This window comes from Chiloscyllium plagiosum, unplaced genomic scaffold (assembly GCF_037043375.1).
Source record: "Chiloscyllium plagiosum isolate Xiang-an unplaced genomic scaffold, Cpla_swu_hap1 HiC_scaffold_14, whole genome shotgun sequence".
Taxonomy (NCBI): domain Eukaryota; kingdom Metazoa; phylum Chordata; class Chondrichthyes; order Orectolobiformes; family Hemiscylliidae; genus Chiloscyllium; species Chiloscyllium plagiosum.
In genome coordinates this window covers 3,132,428-3,145,741 of record NW_028270152.1, presented here as the reverse complement: position 1 = coordinate 3,145,741, position 13,314 = coordinate 3,132,428, and the positions used below count along the sequence as shown (strand labels likewise).

At 46.1% G+C, this 13,314-nt stretch overlaps 1 protein-coding gene across 2 annotated transcripts in view; it reads left to right on the top strand.

Moving 5' to 3' along the window:
• Positions 1-10,604, top strand: part of lamb2l (laminin, beta 2-like) — a 206,593-nt gene extending 195,989 nt beyond the window's left edge. For both annotated transcript variants that reach the window (XM_087994040.1, XM_087994039.1), the window contains exons 33-35: positions 1,261-1,437; positions 5,960-6,119; positions 9,658-10,604. In XM_087994040.1, the coding sequence (XP_087850166.1) occupies positions 1,261-1,437; positions 5,960-6,119; positions 9,658-9,794 (474 nt within the window). In that variant the 3' untranslated portion in view covers positions 9,795-10,604. The remainder of the gene's footprint in view (positions 1-1,260; positions 1,438-5,959; positions 6,120-9,657) is intronic.
• The last annotated feature ends 2,710 nt before the right edge of the window (positions 10,605-13,314 follow it).

The following is a 13,314-nucleotide window of genomic DNA, read 5'->3' as shown; positions in this document are numbered from 1 at the left end:
TGTTTCTGTCTCTCTCTCGCTCTCCCTCCTTCTCGCCCCACTCTTTCTCCCTTTCTCTCCTTCTCTCTTCCCCTTCTCTCTCTCTCCCATTCTCTCCGCCTCCCACTCCCCCAGTTTCTTTCCCTCCCTCCTCCAACCCTGCTGTTTCTCCCTCTCTTCCCCTTCCCCATCTCACCCCCACCCCCACCCCACCAGGCTCTCTCTCCCTCTCTCCCCTCTCCTTCTCTTCCCCTTCCCTATCTTCCCCCTCCCTCTCTCCCCACTTTACCCCATGCTCTATCTGCCTCTCTATCAGGTTCGATTCCAGCCTCGGGCAGCTGTCTCTGTGGAGTTTGCACATTCTCCCTGTGTCTGCGTGGGATTCCTCCCTCAATCCAAAGATGTGCAGATTAGGGTGAATTGGCCGTGGGAAATTGCCCATAGTATTCAGGGATTGTGGGTACGATGCATTAGCCAGGGGTAAATTTACAATAGTAGGGGAGCAGGTCTGGGTGGGTTACTCTCCGGACAGTTGGTGTGGACTTGTTGGGCTGAAGGGCCTGTTGCCACACTATAGGGATTCTATGAATTTACCCCCTCCTTAAACCCATCTCCCTCCCCCCACTCCCCCCCTCTCTCTACCCCCCACCCTCTCTCCATCTCTGCCTCCCTCTATCTCTCCCCTCCTCTCTCTCCCTCTCCCCCTCCCTCCTTCTCCCCCACTCCCTCTCTCTCCCTCTCTCCCCCTCTCTCCCCTCCTTCCCCCTCTCTCCCTCTCTTCCCCCACACTCTCTCCATCTCTTGCCCCTCTATCTCTCCCCTCCTCTCTCTCTCTCCCCCTCTCCCTCTCCTCTCCCTCCCTCTTTTCCTCTCCCTCTCTTCCCCCCTGCCCTTTCTCCATCTCTACCTCTCTCTATTTCTTCCCTCCTTTCTCCCTGCTCCCTCTCCCTCTCTCCCCTCCCTCCCTCTCCCCCCTCCCTTCCTCTCCCTCTCTCTCCCACTCCCCCTCTCCCTCCCCCCTCCTCCCTTCCTCTCTCTCCTCTGCCCTCCTTCCCTCCCTCTCTTTCCCCCCCTCCCCCTCTCTGTCTCACTGGTTATTTAATCTAGTCCTCGTTCGGTGGCTCAGTATCAGTTTGCTTGATAATTGCTCCTGTAAAGGGTCTAGGAGCAGTTGACCCTGGTTAGGGCAGTCTGCAAACAGGGGATGTTGATTGTTGCTGAGAGTGTGATACCATCGCCTGGAGAATTGTTTTGTAATGAATCCTATGCCTGTGTTTTTAGCTGGACACTTTTCTTAACTTGATTGAGAGTCAACTAATGAAAATGATGGAGCGATTTGAAAACCTGTCCATTGGAGTCCAGATGTTGGAAAATCAAACCATCGCCAACAGGAACAAGGCACAAGACTTGCAAAGTGACGTTTCTGCTATTCGAAAGAGAACAGACCGACTGCACAATGTGAATCTCTTCCCTAACTCTTTTCCCAAAACCTTGTCACAGTTTATCACCAGGGACAGAAGAGGAATGTTGAGGGGAAACCTGTTAGTAATATCAAGATGGACAAAAAGTGCGAGGCAGTGTTGTCAAGGAGAATGCTGAGATACAGGCTACTAGACTGGATGGGATGAGATTCACAATTCACAAGGAGGTGTTAGCAATTCTGGAAAGTGTAAAAATAGATAAGTCCCCTGGGCCGGATAGGATTTATCCTAAGATTCTCTGGGAAGCCAGGGAGGAAATTGTTGAGCCTTTGGCTTTGATCTTTGTCATCATTGTCTACAGGGATAGTGCCAGGAGGCTGGAGGATAGCATGAGGGCAGCACGGTGGCACAGTGGTTAGCACTGCTGCCTCACGGCGCCTGAGACCCGGGTTCAATTCCCGCCTCAGGCGACTGACTGTGGAGTTTGCACGTTCTCCCCGTGTCTGCTCCGGTTTCCTCCCACACTCCAAAGATGTGCAGTTCAGGTGAATTGGCCATGCTAAATTGCCCGTAGTGTTATGTAAGGGGTAAATGTAGGGGTATGGGTGAGTTGCGCTTCGGCGGGTTGGTGTGGACTTGTTGGGCCGAAGGGCCTGTTTCTACACTGTAAGTAATCTAAGCAAATGTTGTCCCCTTGTTCAAGAAGGGGAGTAGAGACAACCCTGGTAATGATAGACCAGTGAGCCTTACTTTGGTTGTGGGTAAAGTGTTGGAAAAGGTTATAAGAGAAAGGATTTATAATCATCTAGAAAGGAATAAGTTGATTAGGGATAGTCAACACTGTTTTGTGAAGGGTACGTTGTGCCTCACAAACTTTATTGAGTTCTTTGAGATGGTGACCAAACAGCTGGTGTATCTCAATTTCAGCACGGCGTTCGATAGGGTTCCCCACGGTGGGCTATTGCAGAAAATACAGAGGCATGGGATTGAGGGTGAGTTAGTGGTTTGGATCAGAAATTGGCTCGCTGGTGGTTGATGGGAAATATTCATCCTGGAGTTCAGTTACTAGTGGGGTACCACAAGGATCTGTTTTGGGGCCACTGCTCTTTGTCATTTTTATAAATGACCTGGAAGAGGGTGTAGGAGAATGGGTTAGTAAATTTGTGGATGACACCAAGGTGGGTGGAATTGTGGATAGTGCTGAAGGACGTTGTAGGTTACAGAGAGACATAGATAAGCTGCAGAGCTGGGCTGAGAGCTGGCAAATGGAATTTTTATGCGGAAGAGTGTGAGGTGATTCACTTTGGAAGGAGTAACAGGAATACAGAATACTGGGCAAATGGTAAGATTCTTGGTAGTGTAGATGAGCAGAGAGATCTTGGTGTCCACGTACATAGATCCTTGAAAGTTGCCCCCCAGGTTGACAGGGTTGTTAAGAAGGCGGAATGTGTATTAGCTTTTATTGGTAGAGGGATTGAGTTTCGGAGCCATGAGGTCATGCTGCAGCTGTACAAAACTCTGGTACGGCCGCACTTGGAGTATTGTGTACAGTTCTGGTTACTGCATTATAGGAAGGATGTGGAAGCTTTGGAAAGGGTTCAGAGGAGATTTACTAGGATGTTGCCTGATATGTAGGGAAGGTATTGTGAAGAAAGGCAGAAGGACTTGAGACTGTTTTGTTGGAGAGAAGGTTGAGAGGTGACTTAATTGAGATTTATGAGATGATCAGAGGATTAGATAGAGTCAACTGTGAGAGCCTTTTTCCTCGGATGGTGGTGGCTAGTATGAGGGGACATAGCTTTAAATTGAGGGATGATAGATATAAGATAGATGTCAGAGGTAGTTTCTTTACTCAGAGAGTAGTACGAGCGTGGAACACACTGTCTGCAACAGTAGCAGACTCCCCAACTTTAAGGGCGTTTAAATGGTCATTGGATAGGCATATGGGTGAGAATGGAATAGTGTAGGATAGATCGGTTCCAGAACATCGAGGGCTGAAGGGCCTGTACTGCGTTGGAATGTTCTATGTAAACTCATGGGGCTGAAGATTAATTAGTCCCCTGGACCTTCTGGGATGCATTCTGGGACATTAAAGAAAGCAGCTACAGAGGTAGCGGATGCACTGGTAATAATCTTCAGGGAATCCTTAAATTCATGAAAAATCTCAGAGGATTGGAAAACTGTTAATGCAACAGGTATATTTAAAATGGGAAGGAGACAAAAAAGAAGATTAATTATTAGCCAGTTAGGTTAACATGTGTTACTGGGAACATGTTTGAGTCTATTCTAAAGAATAATAGCTGAGCATTTATAAATAAATAAGTAACATGATCAGACAGATTCACATGTGTTCATGAAGGGGAAAGCATTCCTGACAAATTTACTGGAGGTCTTTGAGGAGATAACAAACAGGATAGACAAAGGGGAAGTGGCAGATGTAATAGATTCGGATTTTCAGAAGGTGTTTGATAAGGTGCTGCACTTTAGTTTGCTTAATAATAAGATATACCAGCAGGGCTAGTGAGTTAGTTTGCTAATAGCAGGCAGAGAGTTGGGATAAGGGGAGCACTTTTCAGGATAATAACCTATATCTAGAAAATTGCCACAGGGATCAGTGCTGGACCCAGAATTAGTTACGGTATATGTTAATGGCTTGGATGAAGAAAGTGATTGTACTGTAGATAAGTTTGAAAATAAGTGATAATGCAAGTGGAGAGGATGATGTGAAAAGTCTGCAGCAGGATAGAGACATGTTGAGGACTGGCTATAAACTTAGTATAATTTTGGAAAATGTGTAGTGATGCACTTTGGCAGGAAGAACAGAGGAGCTGAATATTATTTAAATGTAGAAAGATTGCAGAAAGCTTCTGAACAGAGCGATTTGGGAGTCCTTGTGCATAAATCACAAAAAGCCAGTCATCTGAGTTCACTGGGTAATGGGGAAGGGAAATGGAATGTTGGCCTTTATTTCAAAGGGGATTGAGTATAAAAGTAGGGAAGTCCTGCTATAAGTGGCACTAGTCAGACCACCACTAGAATATTGTGAACAGTTTTGAGCCCCTTAACCAAGGAAAGACAGACTGACATTGAGGACAGTCCAGAGAAGGTTCACTAAGCTGATCCTGGGGATGGAGGGACTCTCTTATGGGGGAGAGGTTGAGAAGGTTGGGCCTATACTCTTGGAGTTTAGAAGAATGAGAGGTGACCTAATTGAAGCATGTAAGATTCTTCGGGGTTTGACAGGTTAGATGTGGAAAGGTTGTTTCCCCTTGTGGGAGAGTCTAGGAATAAAGGGAATAATCCCACAACCAGAGGCTCTTAAGACAGAGATGTGGAGGAATGTCCTTCTCTCCCAGAGCAGTGAATCTGTGGAGTTCTTAACTGCAGTGAGCTGTCAAGGTGGGTCATTAATTATGTTCAAGTGTGAGATCGACATTTTGTTTTAATCAGGAAGGTACTGAAGGTTCTGGGGAAAAGGCGGGAAAGTGGCATTGAGGATTATCAGATCAGCCATGATCTCAGTGAATAGCAGAGCTGACTTGATGGGCTGAATGGTCTACATCGGCCCGCTGTGTCTCATTGTCTGATGCAGATGGGGTTTGTGCTGAAATAGGTGGCTTGTCAATACAGCTGCTAATCAACCCAATCAGATATTCAGGAAATAGGTCTTTGCAAAGACAGTGGGGAGGATGTGGAACTCCCTCCCTCACCAAGTGGTCATGGTGAATGGATACATTTAGGGGAAATCAGACAGCTATTTGAGGGAGAAGGGAATGGAGGGTAATGCTGGTAGATGAAGAACCATTGTACAGTGTAACTACTAACATGAATTAGGTGGGCCAAATGGCTTCCTTCTGTGCCCTTTATCCTGTGTAATCTGATGTCAGCCATCATCTGATTCTAAGAAGGGTCAGGATGGATGATTGTCTCAGGAAAAGTAACCTTTCCTGTCTCCCTCTGCTGCCAATGCCTGTGAGGTAATTGACTCAGGAAATTCAAGGAGGGCCAATGTCATTGTTGCCCTAGCAATGGGGGAGTTAGGAATGCCCACCACTGACCATGTCTGGAGAGCTGCAGGAAGCAGAGAAGCTGGTCTCCTTACTCTGCAACAGTGAACATTGTTCAGAAGCCCAGGCCCACATTGGCATTCTGTCCTCTTTATCTAACCTCCCAAGGCCACATGGCTGCTTTAAGTATCCTTCTGGGTCATACCCTCTGTCCTGAGAACAAGCTGCTGGGAAAGGGTAATTCCCCACTCTCCCCATTTGTTAATCTCAGCTCTTGGCTGATACCTGTCAGCAGGCTGTTTGTGGAAGTCTCATAGCTAAGCCCATTGTCTATACAGGCCATTTCCAACAGGGCTCCAAGGCAGTGTTAACATCCAAGAGGTTTTGATTATGTTTTCCAATCCTTTAGGGGTTGTGTGAAAAATAATAGCACCCCCCCCTCCACACACACTGCCACGTGTTACCCCTCCCCAACAGGCAGTGAGCTCAGGAAATGTGCTGCTGTTGTTTGTAGCAATTGTTTTTTCTTTGCCTTTGTGTGTGTGTGTACAGAATGACCTGAAGGAGGTGGAGAGACGTTATGAGGAGCTGAGAGACAAGATCAGCTTGCTGGGTAACAGTACTGAAGATGGGAATGAAAGAGCGAAGAAAATCAAAGAGGAGGCAGAGAAACTGAGAAACCGGGCGACAGACAGCCTGGAAAAGCTGAATGGTATGGAGTGGAGTTATCAGTAACTGCAGCTTATATTAAAAAGGGTCTTTTATGTTCTGAAACCATAAGACCATCAGAAATAGAAACAGGAATAGACCATTATGCCCCTCGAGCCTGCTCCACCACTCAACTGGATCATGACTGATCTGACATTCCTGACACCCACATTCCTATCCTTTCCCTGTAACCCATGATTCCCCGACTGATCGAGAGTCTCTCTCTCTCTCTCTCTCTCTCTCAGCTTTAAATATGCACAAGGACTCTGTCCCCACAGCTCTCCGTAGCAAGGGGTTCCTTGCTACAACCCTCTGAGAGGAGAACATTCTTCTCATAGATTCATAGAGATGTACAGCATGGAAACAGACCCTTCGGTCCAACGCATCCATGTCGTCCAGATATCCCAACCCAATCTAGTCCCACCCGGCCCATATCCCACCAAACCCTTCCTATTCATATACCCATCCAGATGCCTTTTAAATGTTGAAATTGTACCAGCCTCCACCACTTCCTCTGGCAGATCATTCCATACACGTACCACCCTCTGTGTGAAAAAGTTGTCCCTTAGGTCCCTTTTAAATCATCCCCCTCTCACCCTAAACCTATGTCCTCTAGTTCTGGACTCGTCCACCCCAGGGAAATGACCTTTATTTATCCTATCCATGCCCCTCATAATTTTATAAACCTCTATAAGGTCACTGCTCATCATTAGTGCCCCTTTATTCTGAGTGAGTGATTGGGTGACAGGATGAATAATCTAGTGATTGAGACCCTGGGAATGGAGGTTCAAATCCCACCACAGCAACTTGTAAAATGTAATTTCCATCAACACATTTGGAACTGAAAGCCTGTTTCAGTGATGATGATGACCATGAAACTATTGTTTCAAAAACCCATCTGTTTCACCAATGTCCTTGAGTGCCATCCTTACCTGACCTGGCTGACATGATTCCAGACCCACAACAATGTGGTTGACTCTTAATTGCTCCCTGAAATAGCTCGGTTGTTTCAAGGAGACAGCTCACCCTGTCAACAGCCAAGGGTTAGTGTCTAGCCAGTAACACCCACATCCTATGAATGAATGTTAAAATAATCTCCATAGAATCCCTGATTAGTGTAGTGCTGGAAAAGTACAGCAGGTCAGGCAGCATCCGAGGAGCTGGAAAATCAACATTTTGGGCAAAAGCCCTTCATCAGGAATGGTGCGTCAGAAAAGTTTCCTGATGCAGGGCTTTTGCCTAAAATGTTGATTTTTCCTGCCCCTCGGATGCTGCCTGACCTGTGTTTTCCAGTACCATCCAATCTTGACTCTGATCTCCAGCATCTGCAGTACCCATTTCTGCCTCTATAGAATCCCTATCGAACAATATACAAGCGACCTGCACTTTGTCCATGATGTTGTACTGAACATGATGCCAAATGAAACTAATCCCTTCTGCCTGCCCTTGGTCCATACCCCTCCATTCCTTGCATATTCATGTGCTTATCTAAAAGTCCCTTAAACATCCCTATTGTATCTGCCTCCTCCACCGACACCACTGGCAGTGCATTGCAGCCTCCTACCGTGCTCTGTGTAAAAGACCTGCCCATCACATCTCCTTTGAACCTTCCCCCTATTCCCTTAAATGCATCTCCCCTTGTACTAGATATTTCAACCCTGGGGAAAAAGATTCTGATCCCCAACCCTATCTGTGCATTTCATAATTTTATAAACTTCTACCAAGTCTCCCCTCAGCCTCCATTGCTCCAGAGAAAACAACCTGAGTTTTTCCAGCCTCTCCTTATAGCTCACACCCTCCAATCCAGGCAGCATCCTGGGAAACCTCTTCTGCACCCTCTCCAAAGTCTGCACATCCTTCCAGGAATGTGGTGACCAGGATTGAATGAAATATTCTCAGTGTGGCCTAACCAATGTCTTATAAAGCTGCAACATGACATCCTGACTCTTGTACTCAGTTCCCTGATCAATAAAGGTAAGCATGCCATACACCTTCTTTCCCACCCTATCTGCATGTGTAGCCACTTTCAGGGAGCTATGGACTTGAACCCCAAGATTCCTCTGTACATCAATGCTGTTCAGAGTCCTGCCATTAACTGTATACTTTTCCTTAACATTTAATCTCCCAAAGTGCAGCACCTCACACAGATTACACTCCATCTGCCATTTCTCTGCCCATATCTACAACTGATGTATATCCCACTGTATCCTTTGACAATCTTCTACTCTTTCCACAACTCCACCAATCTTTGTCTCATCTGCAAACTTACAAACCCACCCAACCACATTTTCATCTGAAGTCATTGATATTTATCACAAACAGCAGAAGTCCCAGTGCAGATCCCTATGGAACGCCGTTAGTCACAGACCTCCAGTCTGAAAATCATCCTTCCACCACTACCCTCTGCCTTCTATGGGCAAGCCAGTTCTGAATCCAAGTGGCCAAGTCACTGTGGATCCCATGCATCTTAATCTTCTGGATGAGCCTGCCGTAAGGGACCTTGTTGAAAGCTATACTAAAATCCATGTAAACAACATCCAATGCTGTACCCTCATCAGTCACCTTCATCACCTCCTCGAGTAATTCATGTCACAAAGCCATGCTAACTGCTTCTAATTGAGCCAAATGCACATGAATCCTATGACTAAGAATTCTCTCCAACAGCTTCCCAATCACTGATGTGAGACTCACCAGTCTATAGTGTGGAAGCAGGCCCATTGAGTCCACACCCACCCTCTGAAGAGCATCTCACCCAGACCTACCTTATCCCTGTAACCCTGCATTTCCCATGTCTAGCCCACCTAACCTGCACATCTTTGGACTGTCAGAGGAAACAAGAGTACCCAGTCGAAACCCGTGCAGACACGGGGAGAATGTGCAAACTCCACACAGTCACCTGAGGGTGGAATTGAACCCAGGTCCCTGGCACTGTGAGGCAGCAGTGCTAACCACTGAGCCGCTGTACCAGCCCTAGTTACTAGTATTTCTCAGTCACTCTAATGTCCTAGGCATTCCTGTGACTAACCAGTGACTGGCAGTGACCAGTGGGCACTGAAAGTTGTGTATAAAATATATTTGTAACAATATGTAGTTGGGTTGGTTGCTTTTGTTTTCTTTGGGACTGTGTTTATGCAACTTTGAATTTGAAATGTACCTAGATTTTTTCCTCAAAATTGTGCAATAACCCTTAAAGGGGTATTTACTGCATTGGTTCTTACTTGGTGACACTGCAGTTCTCAGGGGCGTTAGACCGAGGTGGGTGGAAAGATACCATGAGCACTATTTGAGGGAAGTCAGGGGAGATTGCCCTAGTGACTTGGCCAAAGTTTATCCATCAATCAGCAATGTAAAGCTGATTAACCGGGGCTCTGTTTGTGACAGCTTGCTGTGCCCAAATTCAAACGTTTCAGAAAGATTCTCCATTGACTTGTGGGACTTTTTGGGATGTTTTAAGGTGGTGAGATACTCTACAGAAATGCAGCATCGTTCCTCTTCTGACACTTTGTAAATTAATCATTCCACTATCTTCTTCTTTTAACCAGCTTTGGAGAAGAAATTTAACAGAAATAAGCAAGTGATGACAGCCAAGTTAGACATGTTGCAGGATTTGGAACAGAATGTCACAGATCTGCTGGAATACATCCGGGAGAGGTCGCAGTATTACGGCTTTTGCTCATAACGGAGGCTGGGGCCGTCAGTAGATTCTCCTGTTTCTGTCTCTGATTCAGCTCCTGTTCCTGAATTTCTATTTGGCAGCTGCTATGACAGCTGATAGTGGTGCCTCCCCTCTGCTATTGACTGGGGTATGACTGGCCTCTATTGCCTCCCCACCCTGACGCCTGTGAAAATGCCCAACAGTCAGCTGTTGGGCTGCAGTAGGCATCGTAGCCTGTAGCCTGTTTCTGCCTTGTTTCTTTGCTTACAGCTGAACCTTTTCCCAGACAGAAATATGTGAGACCTGCATTTTTGTTGATTATTGTGTCTGTCACACATTGCTGTCTTTCTTTAAAATACAAACTGTAGTTTGAAACATTTGACACTGTTAATTATGGAGCAGAATTGAGTCCAGCATTCTCTTCAAAACCTGCCTCAAAGTGTCAATTCAATTAGTGCCTCACAATTCCATTTGGCTTTGGTTTTTCTCCAGGGTATTTCCCTCCCCTGCCCGGATCTGTCTCTGTCTCCTGGTGATAGCAAAGTCCACCCCACACTGCAGACTCTGCATCTCAGCCTTTTACATTGGGATAGGCCTGTGGTGCTGAACCCCTCTCCTGGCTGTTTAATTTGAACACTGAGCGGCTAGTCAACAATGGAAGGCATTGCAGGTTACATTCTGTAACCAATGCTCAGTGTCCCCAGCCTGCCCTACACAAACTCACAGGCGTGTACACCCTTCCCAGTGTTAGTAGACAGTCACAGGGGGCCGAATTTAGATTAGATTAGATTCCCTACAGTGTGGAAGAGTAACCCACCCACCCATTCCCCTTAACTAATGCACCTAACACTATGGACAATTTAGCATGGCCAATTCACCTGACCTGCACATCTTTGGACTGTGGAAGGAAACCCACGCAGACACGGGGAGAATGTGCAAACTTCACACAGACAGTCACCCGAGGATGGAATCGAACCTGGGACCCTGGTGTTGTGAGGCAGCAATGCTAACCACTGAGCCACTAGGGGTTGGGAATATTTCATCAGCCGAGAGGGTGGTGAGTGGGGACTTCTGTCTCCCTGCCTAAGTAGATTTGATTCATTCAAGCTTCCCATCAAACCGGGCCTTTTATTTGGGGGAGGAGGCAATTGTTTATTTGGACCATCACGTCTGATCGCAGCCTGTGGAATATGTGGCACATTCAACCAGAGGCCAATATAGCAAAGGTATATGTTACATAGAATAACTCAGCACCGAGAGCTTGGCCATTCTGCCCAACTCTGAGCTGCTGTTTATACTTCATGATGCTTGTCTCTTAACTGCCCTTTGAAATGGCCTACCGAGCCACTCAGTTCAAGGGCAACAAGGGATGTGCAGTAAACGCTGGCCCACTCAGTGATGCCCACATTCTACGAACACAGAAATTAAATCCCCTCTTTGATTTTATTTGCCAACAGGCCCCTGACTTGTACAGGTACAGGGGAGCTGAAATGTAACTGTTCACTTGGGGATTTCTTTGTGCCCTGTGTTTACTAATGTCTTTCCATGAGATGATATAAACCTGTAAACATCTCTCAAACCTTATCCCACAGCTCTCAGCAAACCTGTGTCATTTGCTGCAATGAAAATACTGCTCTGTTACATTGTATTCAGGAAGTTGGGAGAGAAAGGTATTTGGTTTGACACATCATTGCAGACAGACAGTGGACTGCAATGCTCCAACCACATTAAACCATAAATAAAATGATTATTTTTAAATAAATGCAATGTTTCCCATTATTATTTACAAATTCAAAGGGTTGCACTGACGGCTTTTCCCCAAGGGGTGAGGAATGGGCTCGATTTTTGGGATGAGAAGCCAGACTGCTGGCACAGTGTGAGATTAGACAGAGATCGGCAGAACTACAGGGAATTGGGTCCCATTGTAAACAGGGAACAAGAAAAACAATTCCAGGAATTAGGAATTCAAAATACTGGGAAAGGATCAGCAAATTGGACGATTGTTGTTTCCGTTGAAGGCTCTGAAGTTTACTGAGGTAGTATGGGCTGAGGTGCGAAATAGGAAAGGAGAGGTCACCCTGTTGGGAGTTTTCTATAGGCCTCCGAATTGTTCCAGAGATGTAGAGGAAAGGATAGCAAAGATGATTCTCAGTAGGAGTGAGAGTAACAGGGTAGTTGTTATGGGGCCTTTAATTTTCGAAGTATGGACTGGGAATACTATAGTTCAAGTACTTTAGTGGTTCAGTTTCTGTCCAATGTGTGCAGGAGGGTTTCCTGACACAGTATGGAGACAAGCAAACAAGGAGCGAGACCACATTGGATTTGGTACTGGGTAATGAACCCGGCCAGTGTTAGATTTGGAGGTAGGTGAGCACTTTGGTGGTAATGACCACAATTCGGTTATGTTTACTGTAGCAATTGATGGGGATAGGTATATATCATAGAGCAAGAGTTATAGCTGGGAGAAAGGCAATTACAATGTGATTAGGCAGAATTTAGGATGCATAGGTTGGGGAAGCAAACTGCAGGGGTTGGGCACAATTGAAATGTGGAGCTTGTTCAAGGAACAGCTACTGCGTGGCCTTGATAAGTATGTACCGGTCAGGCAGGGGGGAAGTGGTCAAGTGAGGGAGCTATAGTTTACTAAAGAAGTTGAATCTCTTGTCAAGAGGAAGAAGGCGGCTTATGTTAGGATGAGATGTGAAGGCTCAGTTAGGGCACTTGAGAGTTACAAGTTAGCCTGGAAAGACCTAAAGAGAGAGCTGAGAAGAGCCAGGAGGGGACATGAGAAGTCATTGGGGGATGGGATCAAGGAAAACACTAAGGCCTTCTATAGGTATGTCAGGAATAAAAGAATGACTAGAGTAAGATTAGGGCCAATCAAGCACAGTAGTGGGAAGTTGTATGTGGAATCTGAGGAGATAGGGGAAGCGCTAAATGATTGTTTTTTGTCAATTTTCACACCGGAAAAAAACAATGTTGTCGAGGAGAATACTGAGATGCAGGCTATTAGACTGGATAGGATCGAGGTTCACAAGGAGGAGATGTTAGCAATTCTGGAAAATATGAAAATAGCTAAGTCCCTTGGGCTGAGTAGGATTTATCCCAGGATTCTCTGGCAAGCCAGGAAGAAGATTGCTGAGCCTTTGGCTTTAATCTTTCTGTCGTCATTGTCCACAGGAATAGTGCCAGAAGACTGGAGGATAGCAAGTGTTGTTCCCTTGTTCAAGAAGGGGAGTAGAGACAACCCTGGAAATTATAGACTAGTGAGCCTTACTTCGGTTGTGGGTTAAGTCATAGAGATGCACAACACAGAAACAGACCCTTCGGTCCAACCCATCCATGCCGACCAGCTATCCCAACCCAATCTCGTCCCACCTGCCAGCACCCGGCTCATATCCCTCCAACCCTTCCTGTTCATATCCCCATCCAGATGCCTTTTAAATGTTGCAATTGTACCAGCCTCCACCACTTCCTCTGGCAGCTCATTCCATACACGTAGCACCCTCTGTGTGAAAAAGTTACCCCTTAGGTCTCTTTTAAA